The 20097-nt window shown below is 35.8% G+C and overlaps 1 protein-coding gene across 21 annotated transcripts in view; it reads right to left on the reverse strand.

Annotated features, from left to right (window-relative positions):
• Positions 1-20097, reverse strand: part of SYNE1 (spectrin repeat containing nuclear envelope protein 1) — a 295197-nt gene that overhangs the window by 193621 nt on the left and 81479 nt on the right. For 20 of the 21 annotated variants that reach the window (XM_032101881.1, XM_032101882.1, XM_032101866.1 and 17 more), the window contains 12 exons: positions 19917-20081; positions 16776-16888; positions 16072-16240; positions 12531-12627; positions 10822-11024; positions 7037-7201; positions 5428-5580; positions 4841-4984; positions 4349-4522; positions 3176-3334; positions 1038-1202; positions 319-453 (listed from right to left, as the gene is read on the reverse strand). In XM_032101881.1, coding sequence (XP_031957772.1) covers positions 319-453; positions 1038-1202; positions 3176-3334; positions 4349-4522; positions 4841-4984; positions 5428-5580; positions 7037-7201; positions 10822-11024; positions 12531-12627; positions 16072-16240; positions 16776-16888; positions 19917-20081 — 1842 coding nt within the window. Of the gene's footprint in view, positions 1-318; positions 454-1037; positions 1203-3175; positions 3335-4348; positions 4523-4840; positions 4985-5427; positions 5581-7036; positions 7202-10821; positions 11025-12530; positions 12628-16071; positions 16241-16775; positions 16889-17423; positions 17530-19916; positions 20082-20097 lie in introns of those variants that run through there. The other variant, XM_032101878.1, reaches the window with a different exon arrangement.

Here is a 20097-nt window from a genome sequence, read left to right on the forward strand (position 1 = left end):
GCTTGGGAAAGTAAATAACATTAAGAAATGTTCTTAACACAGGTATCATTATGGCTGTATGTAGTGGGGGAAGATAAGGTTTTAAAACTAATTTCTCACATTTCTTGATTTTACTTAACAGGGTTTTTTCAAGAGGCCATTTGTAGGTGTAGCTGCATCTAATATTGTAAAATACCTTTTTTCCCCCTTTTTCCAATTGTATGCAAAGCCAAATAATACAAATTAATTTGTTTTCTTTTAATTTTTTTTCAATATATAGGTCATACAGAAACTTTCCAAAACTAAGATTTACAATGTCCAGAGATGTCATTCACTAACCTTCCACTGCCTATGGAGTTTCCTCACAGCTTCCTGCAGGCTGTGTTGCTCTTGTTCTGGGAGGATGTCAGTAAGTTCATCACACGCTTTCAGAAAGGCATTTAGGACTCTCTGATCCAACTGGCTGAAAAATTCCTGAAGTGGAGGCAGAAAGTGAGAAGGTGAGAGAAGAAGCTGGATATTGATATTGGATATTGGTAACCTGCCAGCACAAAGTTCCCTAACACTCTCTAAGTTTCAATGTTACTTCTGTTTCATTGAAGAACTGATGTTTGAGTTAAGGAAATAACTATTTCTAGACAAAGTCTGGCAAATTAATTTATTCTCAGCCAGTACACTGAGATGGTATTTTAACAAGAATGCATTTCAAAGCTACATGCATAAGTTACGATTATAATACAGACACATATATTTATCTAAAAAAAGAGCAGCAGATGTGTGAGATTGTCAAAATATAGTGTTCTAACTCTCTGTGGTTCTACTGAAAACCCCATCCTAATTTCTATGGGTTTTTTTTCACTTTCTGATTGCTTACATCCAATCTTACATCAATAAGACAGCTGATCATTTTCCTTTTTGTTTTTCAGTCTTAACATTAGCTTGACCTGATCTGTATCACTTCTACACATGCAAGAAATCCACAGCAGTTTTAGAATTAAGTAGGCTTTTATGTCATGCACTCAAAGATTTCCATGAGGAAGGTCAGGGAATTTACTCACGCTATGTTTCCTGAGAAGTTCTTCAGGATTTCCTTTTTCTTTTAAGCAACAATTGGCAATCTGTATTACCTTCTCCAGTTCTGCTCTAGACTCCTCAAATTTCTTCATCAAACGGCTATTTGCTTCTATGTTTTTTCTCCACTCACCAGCTTTCCTGACCATATTCTGAGTTACAAGCAAAGAAAATGAGCTGGCAATTTCACAGTGAGTTTTATTTGCTCTCTTTTACCACGATCTTACAAAACATGCATTTAATTTGTGTCACTTTTAAATATATGCTTTTCACCATGCTTCTCCCTCTCATGCTCCCATTTTCCCAATTTTTAATACTGAGGCTTGTACTAATGTCATAATTCAAATAAAAATTAGCAGATTAGATGTCTCTGATATTTTCAGAATGCCTCTGCCATTTGATTAGTGAGTTTCTTTCCTAAAGCCTGCTTTCAAATGTAAAGCATTTGGTATGATCAGAAGCTTGCCATTTCATTTTTCTGGCATCAAACTACCTCCCCTAACACAACTCAAAGTAAAGGTGGTTTGACCCATGGATCCAATCAGTTCCATGTTACAGATCTTCTGACCTGGAGGAGGTTTGTATGATTATCACACTAGTATAAGCAACCAGGCACAAAGCTGCTTAGAAGACAGCAAATTTTATGGTTTATCTGCTGAAATCCTCATTTTGCAACCTTAGTCACAGCTCTTCCATTAGTCTGCTTTTTAGTCCGTCCCCGTGCACTGCAATGTTCAGTGGTTACAACTTCATGAGCAAGTAAGAAAATTTACCAGGAGAAATGACCAGTTCAGCACTTTAACTGCTGCAAGGTAGTTGCAGCACTGCTCACTGTACATCCCCTTCACCATCCTCATTGATTGCAAACCTCAGCGTAAGGAATTCTAATGAGTTTACCCAGCCAGCTAATCAAATCTGTAGTTCTCAACTTAAACATCTTGATAAATATTTTTAAATTTTTCTGATGAAAATATCTTCATAACAATAGAATTGTATAGAGATGTATTCTTTACACAAAAAACTGCCAGTTTCCAGTATTTTACCTCTAGGTATGTCACACTTTGTATGATTATACTCTATTTTTTAGGTTTATTTTCTAACACATAAAGAGGTAAACCACCATGCAACTTTATAGAAACAGAGTAATTATTGTTGAACATGATAAATTCACCAAGCTACAAGTGCATCTGCTTTTGCTACAATAAGCTAAACTTAAAACAATTGTTTTTACATTATAAATCAACCACAATTTATCTTTAGGTACACTCCACAAAATACAATAGAAATTTCAAAATTCACATCTCAGAGAGAGCTATTTACTGATAGGTGATTTTCTGTAGTTTAGAATTCAGCTTGGATAGCTTTATACTGAACAATAATCGCCTGAAAATAAATGTAATAGAACCCATTATGTGGAAATCAGACTCTAAGACAGTCACAGAATTACTGAATATTGTTTGAACTGACACATAAAGATCACTGAGTTCATCTCTGGCTCTGTACCAGGTGTAATGGCTAATTTCATTTTAGAGTGGGGCTAGACTGGGGATGAACAGCCCCAAAAATAGCAGTAATAACTGATAATTACAGCAGGTAATGGGGATTATAATCCAAATGCCACATCTCTGCATTAAACAATGAAACATATTTGCAACCTTCTATATTCACAATCCACTGCATTTTCTGAGGAAACATAAAGCCCAGCAATAGTAGCACGTGCAAAAGTTTCCATCTTCCATGCTTTGTGTGAAAGGGAATGTATGGGAATATAGAAGCAAATAATTAGCCAAGATAATGAAGTCAGGAGAAACCAAAAACAGTGCAGCCCTAACAGTAGGATTTCAGGTTCCTCAATCCGAAGGAGCCTGGGGCATGTGAAAGTTCTCTTAAATACCAGGTTCCTCTGTGGCAGGCTCACCTCTGAATAAGTGCATGGAGAACAAGACTGTCAGTCCCCTGACCACTTATTACCTAATAAAGACAATCTTTAATTAATAACTTGACACCAGAGAGGAGAGTTATCCAGGAGATTAGCTACAGAATGATGAAATGTAGCTACAGTAGGATGGATCAGCTGCATATGAACAAATTTTCAGAAACATGCACCAAAGTATGGCATTTTTACCTGAAAAGTAATCTGAACTTGTGTTGCTTTCTTCTGAAATGTTGACTGATGGAAATGCTGTAACACTTCAGTCGAAGCCACACACTGAAGGATACTCTGACTATTTCTCTCAATCAGGGACACATCTTTCTTGCAGTTTTCTTGATAAGCTACCAAATCCTGAAAGAAAAAAACATATATCCACCCTGGCCAGGGACAATGAGGAGGAAAGTTTGGCAAAATAACAGGAAGATGCTTTTTGACAGTAAGGGCAAAAGGGATGAGGTCAAAGGACCATGGCAAACAGACTGCACAAAGTATTACATGGAGTAACACAGACAACACAACTTTCTCTTTGAACTCAAACTCCAAATAGATCTCTAGCTATTCATGAAACAATACACAGACATGTAACCAAGCCCTTTGTCTCTTCAGTAGAGAATGTAGATCAATGCACTGTCCTGTGATTTAATTTTATGGTATTTCTATATTTATTGCATAATCTAAGTAACCAACAGTGACATCAACGAACATAGGAATGACAGCTCTCAGTAGCAGGTTGAGATCTCAACATTCCTTGCCTTTCAATAAATTAATCCTTCATGTCAGCTTTTGGAATTCAGATTTCATTATAAATTGCATTAAGTAATGAGAAATATACGTAAAAAAAAAAAAAAAGAGAGAAAAAGAAAACATGCATGAAGTAGTAAAGGCTGAAAAAAGGTTTTAAAAATCCTATTTTCATTTAACTTTCCAAGAGAGTTCTGACTAGCTCTGAATTCCTCCAGAGAGAAGTGTTTATTGGCCATGTAGAAAAGTTAATGTTATATTGCAATTCACTTCAAAGAAACCACTTTTCCAAGCCTCTAATACACTTCCGTAATTGTCCAAGGAAACATCTGCTTAATAAAAAACCCAATATATTTCTAGTACTTCAGTCCAATTTCCACTAGATTTAAAAAAAAAAAAAAATCTTATGTTTACTTCCTGGATTGAAACCAAGGGCACTAGAGAGGAACACAAGTTTCAATCTTTTTATATTTACGCCTAGCTGACTTTAGGATAAGGCTACATCTGTTGCCTGAATATGAGGAAATATCTGCTCAGCTTACAGAGTTGCAATCCAAATTCCTAGAGAGATAATTGTAAATACTCAGAGGCAGCAGACCTTTGTAGGATGTTTCTGAAACTTACTTGGGCTTTTTGTTTAAGAACAGTTGTGGGTTGTGCTTCAGGATCCAGGATAGAAATTATTTCATTTACTTTTTCAAGAGATTCATAAAAATGTGTGATTTGCTTCTCCAGTTCTTCCAGTGGAGACAGCAGACGTTGGCATTCATACAGCAGGGCACAGGAATGCTCCTTAACCTTTTGGTCAGGAAAAAGTTATTGAAAAAGTTGTAAAATTCAATAAATAGCAACTTTTTCTGCATGTAGGTTTACATAGTTGCTACCTACTCTTTTTCAAGATAGAGCAGTCCTGATCCTGTATTACTTCTAAAGAAAAGAGTATTAAATTTAAGGATGGTTGTCTTAGCATTTAAAAGAAACAACATCTTCACCCTGAATCAATTGTTACAACTACATATTTGTTCAAATGCATATATGTGAGAATTTGTGTACAGGAGCCTACTATTTATTAGTTCAACAGTCAACAACAAGTAGTAAAAAAAAGTATTCTGCAACCTTGCCCAGCTGCTCCTTGAGCCGTGCCGAAGTTCCCAGCATTTCATTCGCTTCCTCTTGGGAAACTTCTTTTGTAATAAGTTGCACCGTTCTTGTAACTGCTTTATACTGAGCTTCCATGGCAGGCAATTTCTGCTTGATATTCTGAAACAAGTGTTTCAAAAAATATTTCAGCACTAGTATTTGTGCATTCATGGGAGATAAAAGACCGATAAACGATATATATTCTAAGTATCAATTATTTTCATCACTGATTTTAGTGAACACTGGATCATGTTTCAAATGCATGAAAACTGAGCCAAAGAGTATCAGTCAACTCACCTGAATGCGATTTGAAACTACAAAGAAAGAAATATCTAGTAAGACAGTGTTTTGGAAATTTGCTCTAAAAATGTCACTAATAGAATGCAATGATAAATATTTTAGCTATAGCTGAAATAATAAAAAAAAAAAAAATCCACCACTGGTAAAAAAACCCAGTTAATAATGGGAATGTATACTAAAGTAATTTTATGCTATCAGAATTAAATAGTTGCAAGTTTATTTCTTTTGAAGGAGGAAGAAGGAAACTAAAGGAAGAAACTTACTTCTAAATCTTGTATAAAACTTTTGACATCAAGAAAGGACACTTCTACAGGGACTGAAAATTTCTTATTGCTTCCATCAATAAAAGCTGTCAAATGGGCAACGCCATCTACATACTCCTTCCTCATTTTGTCCAGTTCATCTGCTCGAGCATACTAAAAAATGGAAAGCAAAAAAAAGCCCCACCCCAAATTAGATATCCAGCAATTAAGTAATGATTTAGGAGAATTAGTATGTTTTCAGTGCAATTTTTTGCTGGAAAAATTATATTCAATGAAATACAATATGATGGAAACTAATCTTCTAAACTCATCATGTGCCTTAGTTTCAGTAGTAATGATGCTAAAATGAACAGCATGCATACAGGAGGTCAGCCTCTTTTATGAACAGGGAATGCCAGACTCATTTGTTTCTACTCTAGAACCAACAGTTCAATTCATTTCTCACTACCTACAATATCAATTTTGACAATTCAGCAAAGAGAGTAGAACAGGAAAAGCCTAGAAAAGCTAAAGGATAAGGGAGATCTTAATAAAGGAATGCTGGCCAGGGGAAGGGGAAACATATGTCTTACAAAGTAGAAAGAGCTGTATGACAGAAATGTTGAAAAAGCCAGTGAGAAAAAAACCCACACAGCCAGCATATGAAAGAAGCTGCATAAGTAGGGGAAGAGACATTTACATCAGTGAATCGCCCTAAATAGCATCAGCAAGTAAAGCTTGAGAACATTCTTGTCAACAGTCTGGAAAAGTTACAATAAAAGAGAGACAATCATTATTTGCTTTTCCCTTTAACTTGACTGCATAGGAGATAATAATTCCAGTAAAGAAAACAGATTCAGTACCTTCAAATAGGCAACTGCGATTTCAAATCACTGAAAGGGGACAATATCAATAGATGTATATTGACTATACTAAAGATATTTTCTAACGTGTTTATGAGGTGTGAAATACTTCTATGTAATTAAGCTCACATCTTCTCTTTGATTTTCAAAGAGCAAATACAGAAACAACGATTATTTTTGTATCAGCTGAATCTCTTACATGAGGTAAAGGGTAGGTTTATTCGTTTACTATCAGAGCCTGCTTGTAACCAAGATAGAAGTAAAGTCTGACCAAAATGGGGAAAACATTTAGTTAATTAAATTAATTATTGTCCCTGCTTATGGTTGCAGTACAATAACTGGAAGGAGCTTTCATCAAAGAGCAGTAAAAATTATCATTTTCACCATTTTTACTGTTTAGTTTCATAGAGCTTTTACAGTAACAATAGGCACTGAAAATCAGTCATTTTCTTTGCAGAACAGTAGAGGTTATGTATAAATAACATTCCCTGTATCAAGACCGGTGACCATAATGAAAAAGTACAGCTTATACTAGTTGAAAATGTCCCCTCACTCCCCCCAAAATAGCTGTATAACCAAAAAGGCAAATAAAGGAAGAGCCTCAATAAAATAAATTACTGTCAGGGAGTAATTTCTAATTTAAATACTCATTAACAGTTAGGCACTTTTGAAAGTTGTCCTATAGTCCTGCTAACAGGGTAATCTGTCTTGCTTGCATGGAAATAACAAAGTAAATATTTAAAAGTAACAGGGGCAAAGTCACTTACCTGCTTAACTTGCATAAACAATTCTCTCCATCTTCCATTTAGCAACAGAAGCTGCTGTTTAAGATCTCTGGAAATGGTCTCATCACATGTTTCAATCAGAAAATTACCAGCATCATTCATGGCTGTGTGCTGTTGGATCCAATGAGGTAAGTGTCTGAAGAAATCCTGAAGAAGAAAATAAAAACACAGCTCCAAAACCTTTTCAATTAGTCTTTATCTTAATCACAAAACTAAAATTTAATCACCCGCTCATGACTTGATAAAAAATTCGTTGCACAATTATCCTCTGAAGCTCCTCACATCGAATATGCTATAATAGAATTTTAATGTCTGTGAATACAACCTGTGGAATAAAAAATTACTGCCAGTTTACTTACAGCTCATTTTACTCCAGTGAGTGGCTTCAGTTAAACTAATGAAACTCCTCCATAAGAGAAAGTTCCATAACTGAAAATGCTGTTAGGGCTCATCTATTTTCTGTCTTATCCTTAAACAGTATGGGCTGATAGTAACCCGGGCCATATACAGACTGTGGAGAGGTCCTTTCCCTGCTGTGAATCACATGCAGCTTTCCAGGGTCTGGCATCCCAGAAGACCTGTGAAGACTGATTCTTTATCACTGCTTCCCTCCTATCTCAGTGCAGGTGAGCACAGAGGGGAAAGAGATGGTCGTCAGTGATTTTGTCCCCCTCACTGAGACGGCCTGATAGACTGCATGCATCTTGTAGGCAGGTACACTCAGATAAATTTGTAGAAAAGAAAAAGAGCGTCTCTTTTCCCCTCTTTTTCTCTCTTCCAGCCAATGGGCAATTGTTCCTAAGGCAGGTATCCCTGGGCTTCATGACTCCAGCTATACCAGTAAACGAAACAGGACTCAATCACTGTCCCATGACTGTCCACACCTTCTCTGACATGGCTTTGGCTTGTCCCTGCTACCCTTCTCCCAAACAATGCACTATTCAATGAATGGCACAGTCTGTTCCAAACAGACTGGATCACGAGAGCACCTTCTTTCCGGGGAGAACGAATAATCAGAAGGATTCAAGCTGATGCTACCTGATACTCAGGATTTAGGAAGGGGATCCATTTTGTTTATGACTATCTATCTACCCTATAATTCCAAAACTATTCACCTTCCAGTGACAGCCCCATACAATCCTTTCTCAATGGTACATGTGAAAAATTCCTATCCAACCATACTGTGAGTCATCCCAAGTTTCAGAGCTACAGTTCTGAAACTGTATTTGTCAGAACTCATGCACGTGCAAAAAAAGTTCAGATGCAACTGTAAAGAAAAAGTCTAATGGTTATATACTGGTCAAATGTTTTCAAGAGAGGATTGAACAACACACATTGTGTTCAGTTCCTAACGCTGAGATCAGTAGTGTTCAGGTGTTCTGTACTGCGGTATCATGGATAAATTTAATCACCTCAGTAAATTGCATCTGCAGTTTGAATCTTTTTTCACTTGCAGTGGAGCAAACCCCTTGCTTTGTGCAAAGGCTAAACTTTCTGAGTACATCCAAACGAAATTAAGTCTACTGAATCTGACACTGGTCAGCTTTCCAATGGTCAGGCTCACTAGAGGTCAAGAAGAAAAAAGCACATGGAGTAAACTATTCACATCCTTGTTTCCACACACTTATTCCCACAAACCATTACCTTCCGCAGACCCTGCTGGGGAGTCTCTCCATTTCAGAAGCCAACCTAAGCATGTGTTAAATTTAAACAAGTTTGGAAGGTACTGGGAAGCACATCTCATTCTCAATTAAAACAATGCAGCTCTTTTTAAGGAAGTCACCACAAGAGATCTAGAAGCTCTCTAAAACCTTTTGGATACAGCTGTGTGAGAAGTGTGGGAGGGTGCAGTTAGAATGAAATTAATATGGAAAGTGCTTAAGAGGTAATGGAAGTAAACAAAGAAGCTGTAGAAGGAACAGTTTGAAAAATCCAAGCACATACTAGTATTTTTTTTTTTACAAGATCTTCACTGCTACAGGTTCACAGTAAGGCTTCTGAAAACAGTAGCCAACAAGAAAGCCAACAGGCCACTTTCTTTTCCAAAATGAGCAGTGGTACGTGCTGGTCTGGAAATGATACAGAGATAATGGAAAGAAGAAGAAAGCATGACAGCATGATGAAGGGCTACTATGGTCTTGGCCTAGGATAGAATATAGTGGCTTTAAGTAATACAGGTAAGGTTTGCAAATGAGCAACTCTGTATCATATTACTGGTATCTTTATGGGTTTACAGAAAAAATATTTTGAAATGCTTAAAAATGTTTTATGCCATATTCCAAACAACAGTTACCATTTTTCACCTGATATTCCAGATGTTTTTAGTTCATGGCTGTAAGACTATTAATTTTACAAACCACTATAAGAACTGATATTAGTTTTAATAATCAAATACTAAAACTTCTAAATCAGACCTATCCTTGGAACTACCTAAGTGAAAACATTGCTATGAAGTGCTAAATTCAAAATTAAAAGTAGAAGTAACTTTTAAAATATGTCTCAGTCTACAGGCAGATTATGCTACTACTCAGTAACCTTTAATAGGTTTGAGGCAATGTTATTTTTAAGAAGAAATTAGCATTTTGGGAAGAATAAAGCTTCATGTCTATGGTTTTCAACATGGTTTTTTGAAATTTTTGAAATTATTTATCAGAATGAAAAGAATTACTTGTTGGATTTATTTTAGAAATCAGAAGCAAGTATATACTGTATGGGTATGTTCAAATTTCTGCTTTGAAAATCTTTAAAGATAAAGTTATACATCTGATTAGAAAAGTAAATGCTTTGATTTTATTCACATATATGGATTTAAGAATATTTAATTTTAATCACTCTCCAGTTACTTACATAAAACATAAACCAGTATCTAAGATCACCCTGATCAGTGGAAGACATCCTTCCAGCCCAGTAATAACTGTTTGAATCTATATTATGCCAGACTTGTTTTTTTCACGTTTATTTAAAAAGTGTATTCCATTATTTTACATCAGTTTAAACTAACAAACCTTAACAAGAACTATACTGTTCTTTCATGTAACATGAAATGCTCATTCCTGACCTGATGTCAGTTTGTCATAACCTACGAGAACCCTACTTTAGTGTTAAGAGCTATGTAGCTGCTACATTGGGATCAGGTGCAAATTCAGCACCTATTAAATGCAGGACTCTTCAACTCATTCCAGGTTATTCTTGAAGATTTACCCACTTAAATCTTAGTGCTTAAGTACTCTAACATTACAACAGAAAAAAAATACAGAAGAACTATCTTTGTAACTGCAGGTCCCCAAAATCAATTGTCTAAAAGATTTCTGAAATGCCAAGGAAATGGATTAGTTAACCACCCATCAAAAATAACAACACTATTAATGATACTGCTCTTTGAAGGTAATGAGTACAGAAATCTGTCATCTAGAAAAATCAGTGGAAGCGTCATTATAGGTAGTCCATGATTACTCACTTTGGTGCTAAGAGCTGTATTTGCCTTTGAGTGAATCATGTAACATTCCTCTCTGTAACATTGCTCTCTGAGCAATACTGCAGCCCTCTATTCGTATCAAAGATGCCTCTAGCCATGGTACCACAGATGAGGCTTTCTCCATTGGGTATGTATGTATTTGCCTCTAGATGCTACACAAGTGAACACTGAAACTCCTATGATGAAGGAAGACAGGATGTCGAAGTCTGAGCAAAGGCTAAGCAAATGCAAAAAAGTATCAAATGTTTCACAATTTACAAAATAGCCAGATGCATATGCTACCAGTGCATACCTTTTTAGAATGTTCAGGCTGATTCAGCATTTTTTCAGCATCTTCAAGCCAAGCTTGTAGACCTGCCACAGTGCTGCTGTATCTGTCCCAATTAGCAATTACTTCTTCCAGCATGCTTCTTACACTTCTCACCTCTACTGAGAGGTTCCTCCACTGAGCTGTGGTATCACTCATGAATTTCATCACATTCTCAACTTCTTCCACTGAGATACAGGAAAAACACTGATTATTTTGTTTCATTACTATTTCTGTAAAGATTAACTTTATATCATGCTTATTCACTCTCATCAGAGAATTATATTTTACTGTAACTTCTATTTCAGTAGGCTTTTATATACGAATGTTCAGCTCACAGCCCAATTTTAGCACAAGATCATGACTGAGAAATTAAACGTGTGAATTAAAGACTTAGGAAAGTACATAAAAAATGTAATGCTAAATTAAAATGCATGCTAAATTAAAACAGTCACACTGCATATTGTGTGTGGTGTTCATTTCAAATCTGCAATAAAAGAAATCAAGAGACAGGCTTGCCTAAAAAAAACCCAAAAAATGAATTGTATAATATAAAGACACATAATATGTCTGCATTGAAAAGTATGAAATTAAATTCTGATCTTCCTGCCATTGACTTTGAAACCAAACTACTGCTAATTTTTGCCATTTAACTTTTAGTATTTTCCACATGGCAAGAAAGGAACAAATGTGTCCTCATTCCAGAAGAAAACAAACAGAGAAGAAAAAAGGCCAAGCAAATGCTGAGACTTCATAAAATATGCAGAATATAGTTAGCTAATTTGAACTGCTATTCCTGAATTTATATATGTTAGTATTTGTTCTTTAGAAAAGAATTTGTTATTGGACTTTATTAATAGCATTGAATAAATCTGTGACTTTTGTTCTTGGCAAGAATACCTTGCAAAAAATGTTTACTTTTGTAAAATTTGGATGTCACTGTCAATTTAAATTTAACAACAAACAAAGGTATCCATTTTCTCCCCCCTTTACCAGTAGCTGCAACAATCCTCCACAGACATTACTGTGTTACAGATTAAAGTGATCTCATGCCTGTAATTATCTAGGTCAAATATTGCCCTCAAATTCTCACTGAACTCAGCAGTACTCAAAAATGACAGGAGGCAGCTGTTGAATCAGGTACACATTTTTTCTCATGTACATCCATACTACAACTACCATTTGAGTTTCTCTTGCAGGTTTTCAAAGTTAATGAAGAACCTCCAATAAACCAAGGGATAATATTGCAATTAAGATTCTTGGACCAACTCCCTATTTACCTTTTTCTTTTAAATTAAGCCAAGCCAAGGAGCATTTCCAGGCACTAGAACACCATTTTCCCTACTCCTAATTTGGTTTCTGTCACGATTTTTTATCCCAAATTAACAACACTGAAATAATCCAAGAGTTAGCATGGATGATGGGTTTTTCCGAGGAGGAAGTCTGAATATGACCACCCTTCTCTGGAGATTCAGAAGCAGCAGGAGGGCAGACTGCTCTGGACCAGGTGCCTACATGCCAGAGAATATGTGAAATTGCTACCAGAGGCTGTAGTCTCTGGTGAACTGCAGCTGCTGGTGAGGAACAGCTTTGCTGCATGGAAGAAACAAATATTAGGAGACCTTTTTAGAGGATACTTATGTCTAAAGAGATTAAAATGCTGTTCCAGTGATTAAAGAAATATAGATATTTACCTGAGCCATTTGCTTTGGCATACATTTCAGCTGCTCGTTTCAAGATCTGGTAAGTAACTTCATACTGCTCAAAGAACTTACTATTTTCAATAACAGACTGAAAAGAAAAAAAATCATAATAGATAAAATAAAGATGGGTATTAGGAATAATTTCTATCAAATTACATCAGGATACTGATGACAACATTTAACTTCATTATTCCTCCATTCATCTTTTCATCATTATCTTTACAAATTAATGGTACAGCAGAGTATATCATTACAAAACCAAATTTATTGACTTTCCACATGGAAAGGTTATTTAATGTTTTCTTACTTGCTATCTTGCTGGAAATCAATAGCATATGATACTTAGAATGTGCAGAAACTGAGTAATTAATTTACAAGTTATTTAATGAAAACTATTTTACACTCAAATCTAAGTGGAATAATTTTAATAAAAGAGTAAATTTCCGTCATATACATCACCACAACAATCAAATCCAATTGTTCCTGTATTAAGCCTTTGCAGAAAAACAGGTTACACTTTAATAGATGAAAAACATTTGCTTTATTCTTCAATTTTCCTTTACCTCCTTTGCAACTGGCAAAAAGTAAGATCATGGAAACACTGCACAAAGAGATGCTGCTTTTCCAAAGTGTGACACAGCGCTGTTCCTTTGTGAGTGATGGTTTAGCTCTGTGATGTGTTAGAGTGCAATTAATAAATTATCTGGAAATATTTTTGTACAAATGTTATGCCTCTTTATCCCTCATGGCAACTGAAACTGACCTTTTTTTACATGTCTTTCAGAAATGTTATTTCCTTTAAGAGCAATACATAATTATAGCTCTATGTTATGCAAGCATATTATATCTTGGCATTACCACTGTTAAAACAGGGAGAGAAAGGTAGAGTTTGAAATGGTTCTGTAATTTATGCTACATCTCATCCCTCCTCATCTACAAAATTACAAAATAAGGAATCCACACCCTACATATGTTTATACAAGCTTTGGAACACCATAATAGAAAAAAATCATACAAGTGTGATTTTGATAAAACCAAGTTTCAAACGAAGTCAAAGTTTAATGTATTTTGAACAGGAGAATCAGATCTTGTGTGTTCATCAACACATATTATATAACATAAAAAAACCCCTTTAAAAATTATTCTGCCAGCCATTATACATCAAAAACCCTTCTATTTTTAAACCTTTGACAGTTGCTATGTCAAGTTACAACAGTTATCTAGTACGTAATTTAGAATCATGTTTATGACCAAGGAAACCAGAAGTCAAGAACAATCAGATTTTTTCTCTGTTCTCCTGGTAAAACAAAATCTGCCATGTATGAAGACCTACAGGCTTTATCATGAATGACGTGACAGACTGATGACTTTCAGTTTTGCCAAAGCCATACATACATTTTAACTTGAGCCACTTCATACGAAAGAGCAAAAAAGATTTACATAACACTGACCTAAAGAGCTATTTGAAATATTTTCAAAAAGCAAATAAAGATGTTTTACTAATTAATATTGTCTCCTATCTGACAAGACTCCTTGAAGAAAATAAGGAGCTTTCCCAAATCAGTATAGCACATGATGCTAAAAAAGTGCTAACACAGCAGTGCTAAAACACAGTTCCATGGGTTAAAATCCATGTACCTAGTATCTCCATTACAGTGGAGAATTTGGTACAGTATATTATTCAAGTTGATGGTGTACAGTCTGTGCTGAACTTTACTTCCAGTGTATGACAGATGGGTGAAAAGATGATAAGGTTAAGTAAAAACCACCACTTTTATTTTTAAACTACAGTACATAAATATTTTCCAGGCATATGTTCTATCCAGATCCTAATTACGCATGTTCCTAGAATGCTGACATTCCCCAGTCTGTTTTGGCAGACAAACAGACTTACATTTTTATCTCCTACTAATATAGTCACTGACTATAAGGTACTGACTACAGCTTTCCTACGTAAGACTCCTAATACACTGGAAGAGTAACACTTGTCTCTCAGTCCTAGAAAACTGGTCTCAGGTAAGCCAAGCAAATATATTCTCTTTCCATCACACCTTGAAGGAGCCAGAAGTCACGGCCATCAATAATGAAAATGAGATCTATTTGTCTTCCTGTCCCAATTTCCTCATTTTGATGTTATGCAGTTTCAAAAATTACGCAAGGAAACATTTTTCTTCCCTAAAGACCACCTCAGCATTAGTGGTCTAAATCACAATGATTGCAAATTAATACACAAATTAACAACTTGATGTTCACTTTAAAGGAAAAAATAAGAAAGTGACCAAAAAAACCCCCAAAATTCAAGCTATTCACTTTTTTATTATTTCCCTTTGTCACCTTTTAGTAGTTTTTTTGACAGTTTTAGAGGGTAAACAAATGGACTACAACTCCTAGTATTGCACCTCGCTCCAGCAAACTAAGTTAATTCAAGTAATTATTTGAATTTTGCAAAGCTTGTCTAAAAAAGGTTAACTAACTACTGAATTTTTGTGTCCCTAACTGCTGAAGTTTAAACACAGAAATTCCCACTTTGTAGATTGCAAATTTCACCCAAATTTCACAGAGTTTGAATTTTCTTTCCAAAGAAGTTGGAACATCAATAATTTCCTCTGCATATTGACCTGGCTCTGAATGGTTCTGTAACTGAGTAAGTTCTTTCCAGACTAAATTTTCCTGTGCAATTTTCTCCATATGGATTAGATAGAAGGGAAAAAATACTTAGACCAGCCGTGCTTTTGAATGAATCCTTCATGCTCTAATGTACAAGTGCAGCAGTAGTATCATTCTACCTACACTTGGCCCTGCACGTGTGAATTTAAAAAGATACAGCAGCATAACACTGAAAGAGAATTTATCAATGAACGCTTGTAAGCCAATAGTTTCTGTTTCTTAACGTGGTATATGGCTGATGCAGAGATAGAGCAAACTCCTTCCAGAACAGAAATTAAGCAATGGGTTTAATATAATAATGCTGAGTAGGAAAAGAAAAATCATTCTTTAAAAGAAGATAAGTACTCCCCTATAGGTATAGTCTATTGAACAAGTACACGGAGGTAGAATAACTTCCTTTTTTTAATTCTTTTGGAAGACTTTAAAAAAATACTGTGTGGGAATGCATGCCAAAAACCTCCTCTGTCTTTAACTCTTAAACTGTGTATAGTCACTATAAAGTGCATCTATGCCAGGGTAAAAGAAGATGAAATTAACTTCTTCGGAATAACTATACAAAGTAAGCAAAAATCAAGGATTTGGAACTCCAGGTGTGCTTGCTAAGTTAATCACCGGACAGCAGTTGGAATGTTATTTCTATTTTCCAAGAAATGGTGCAAAGACAATAATTTTTACTTTTAGCCTTTTGACTAAAGTTCCTCCAAGGGGAAGACAGATTTACCTCTGAAGTTATTCCATAATAATACAGTTATAAAGTTGATGACTGACAAATCTGCTGTCTGTTTCTGTTCTTTTATACAATTCTAGTAAACTTAAATATGAATATCTCAAAAATAATTATAAAAAGAAGACAACCCCAACTTACAATATAATTTTGAAGAAGCAGTTCCACAGACTCTCGCCTTCCGTATTTGATAATCCATGATTTTAACTTTGACTCTGCAAAGACTAAGAGTGACAGCAGACGGTACTTCAGTTCCAGAAACTCCATCTTCAACAGATGGAGCTCAGATGAGGAGACAACAAAATTAAACCTATAAAATGAATCACAGAATAGTAAAATACAGCAATATGCATTTTTGCAGGAGAGATTGAAAGCTTTAGTTACAGTTCAGATATTTTTCTAATCTTTCACTTCAATCAGAGTCTACAAACATTTAATTATGTGTGATGATGTTCTGATGACTGCTCTTGAACAACAGATTGATTACATTTCTGTTTATTCACAGAAATAATCGGTTTACTTTTGTTACTAAGTTTTGCAAAGTCATTTTTCTTTTTTTTTCACATGCATCCTGGCTGTTATATAACATTTCTTCCAGGGACAGTAATAACAGGATCAATATAAAAAAAGTATTCCCATTCAAAATCTATAGCCTACTTTGATTCTTAACAATCTTAAAAGCATCAGGTTTTTCAGTATATTTTTATGTATATTCCAGGTTTTTCAATCTATCTGTTTGCCACTGAGAAATTTAAATAGACAGTGATTTCTCCATGAACAGATAAAAAATCAAACAGGCTCCCCTTCATGCACAGAAGCTTTTTAATTCACATTGAAAGCCTTACCTGTCTGCCATATCCTCTAACTGGTCATGTGGAACAGGCACGCCATTAACAGACCTGGTCCTGTGGATCTCATGGAATGCCTTTTTGTGACCATCTATGTTTTTCAGCAGATCCTGATTGGATTTTAAGAAAGAGAGAGATACTGAGAGAGTGGGGGGGGGGAGGGAGGGGAGGGAAAGAAAAGGCTCACAGTAGGCTATCTAACTAATAAGCACAATTTTAAGCCGGCTCTGATGACTCAGTGTAGTTAACTATTTGATCATGCTCTCATGTTTCCATGCAAGGTAATGCATACCATAAAAGAATTTACATCAACTTCAACATTTACACAGGGAACCCCCTTATGTGAAGCTCTGTTACAGCTATGTCGAACAATTATGGAAGATTTTATAACAGGATACACTGCAAAATGTTTAACAAAACAAGAACTCTTAACTGTATTAAATAATCTCTGAAATGCAGTCTCCCAATATGCTAACATCACAAAAGCATAATCTTCCTAAATTTACTCTTTAAATCTTCATAACCTTTGCTAAGTATAGACTGAAATTTTAAGCAACTAATCTACTCTACTATATATAGGCAGAAGATCTATAGCTCCTTCTCTAAGTACATATTCCATATTTAGTAAACTTTTCACTCTCTCACCATCGAAAGATTTCAGGATCGCTGTCTCAGTACTGCACGAACGACTGCGGAATGTGGTACCCGACCTGTATTCCTGCAATCTGAACTGTACCAGCGAAACCCTCACAGCAGAGCACACTTCAACTGTAACTAAGCAACACCGCTTCAAACGGCTTCCTGGAGATTACATATTAAAATGAATGACTGGCAGCAGTCTTTGAAGAGAGACTGCTAGCAGGAACATGTCAAGTCCCCAGAGAGCGGCTGAGAGGGCACAGAATGGTGGGGGTTTTTTTAATGCAGACAGACAGCTGCTAGCACAAAGGTGCTCAGAAGCCTGCTAGCAAAGAAGATTGTACAAAGGTTTCTCCCCTCTCACCTGAGGGAACAAAATGCAGGTTTCTGTACCGATGATAAATATGTACCTATTCCTACGTGCTAAGGAAGGGCTTATCCCCAGCCAACACCCAGTGTTTGCACAGGATGAACCCGTGGTAATTCTCTGGCTCAGCTCACCAAATGGCCCCACTATCCCCATCAACCCGCCTGGGTTTTCATTGTTTTCCACTTCAGCCAACACCTTGCTGTGAAGAGAAATGAACTAGGCTTTCTCAGATGCAGGTGATGTGCTGGTTTTACCATGGTGAAAGCTCCTGTGACTGACATAGTCTCACATAAAGGAAAGATTTGGAACAAATATCTCAGCTGCATTTGAGACCTTGCCATACAAAATGGGATGCCCCTAACAGGCACTGCTTAGTCAAAATAAAACCCAGTAGCTTTATCCAACATCAACAGGAAGCTCATGAAAACTTATACACAGCATTTTCAGAAAATAAAATTCTGCTCTGGGAAATGACCCTCAACACGCATAGACATTGCTGTTAATTTCTGGATCTTGGTAGCAATATCAACTAAAATAAATATAAATGCTTTTCTGATTCCATGAGATTTGTCCAAATAAGCTTAGTACAAATAATTTTGCACTAAATACAAAATGGCCATAAGCTGTAAAGTTCACTAAAATAACCCATTGTCATATGAGACAAAGATAAAAAGAAAGCAATGATGTCATCTGAACAAATCCATAACAAACAAACAAACCAGAAGGAAAAAAGGAAACAAGGACAGAAAAAAACACACTAATGCATTTCTGGTACTATCCAGTAGCACATTAGGATTCATCAATTCAAATCTGAGCAACAGAACAAACTCCAGAAGAGATATAATTATATATGCTTCTCTTGGAAGCTTTTTCCATCCCACTCCCATGGGAAAACTCCCCTGGCACAGATAAACCTAAATCAAAGTTTATTTGTTGGCAGAGAAATCCTTCACCACAGCATTTCTGATGCAGATAAAAAACAGTTTAGGGCACACTCTTTTGTACTTCTTATGAGTGTATCAAAAGGAGGTCTACAGTGTTCACATTCTAAGAACAAAAGAGTGTTTGACTTGTTTGGCTTTTTTTAAACAAACGTCAAATCCTAGGATCCTGAAACATTTGACACTACTAAGAAAGTTAATGAAATTCAGCATTACAAGAGACAAGACCCTGAAAAAATCCGTATCTTCCTTACAGATTTTAACATTGTTTTTTTTAGATTTCATTAGTTACTACTGAAGTTAGAAGGGCTACAATTGTTCTAATAAAAAGTAATCAGATAACCATGAAACTTCCCAGCTTTTCATTATATAACATAATATATAATACTTTCTGATGAAAAAACCCTACCCATATCCTAAACAAAAAAAAAAATAATTTACAAACAAGTTTTTAAATAGTAGTGATACAGGAGGAGAAAAAGCAATATAAAACAATACAGCCACAAGTACTGCCTTTCTCTACACCATCTTTTCCCTTTCATTTACTGGTTCAGTTTCTTTTACCATCTCACCAGCATTTTTTCACCAATATATTTTTCTCACACATATTATGCAAATCCACAGAAAAAAACTCACAGTTTTGATTTTAAATGAGAACTTGGACTCAGCAAAGAATAATGGTACAATTATTTAAATTCATCTGGAAAAGTTTCCTGTTTACCACAGCATGCTATCTGCCATCACAGATGGCTATCATGCCATCACAATAGTATGAAAATTCATTTCATTCTCATTTTCTCCCCTCCATGCATGTTGCCTGCACTGACTGTCAGCACAGTTAGTGCATTTATTCCCTCTTTCTTGTTTCACCCAATTAGTTCATACTGGTTGAACAGCATACCCAACACTATGAGCTCCCTATAGAATTTTACCAGTGAAATTAAAATACTAATACCTGATATCTTTCAGATAGAAGGAGCAAGAACACTCAAAAGCAATTCCTAATATTGGCTGTAAGATACACAGATATCACAGTTCAAGTCATCATGACAAGACACCAAGCTTTAGCCACCAACAAGACAACACAACCCACAGTAACTAGAAATAATTATCTTTGTAGAGAATGGATCATTTAAAGCTGTGGAAACAATGGAGGATAATGCACAGAATGAATGCATGTACATCTACCTTATGTTGTTCAAGCTTCCTGTGTATTGTGTTTGCTGTTTCCTCATGAGCTTGCTGAACAGTTACTTCTTCTCTCAGAGCGGCCTCTGCCCTGTAGAGCCAAGCACCTATGGTACCCAAAGGTGCAGGAAGAGATTTATCAAGGTGTATGTGCCAGTCAAGCATCTAGGAAATAAAAGTA

The sequence above is a fragment of the Corvus moneduloides genome, chromosome 3 (genome assembly GCF_009650955.1).
Source record: "Corvus moneduloides isolate bCorMon1 chromosome 3, bCorMon1.pri, whole genome shotgun sequence".
In the NCBI taxonomy this organism is placed as follows: domain Eukaryota; kingdom Metazoa; phylum Chordata; class Aves; order Passeriformes; family Corvidae; genus Corvus; species Corvus moneduloides.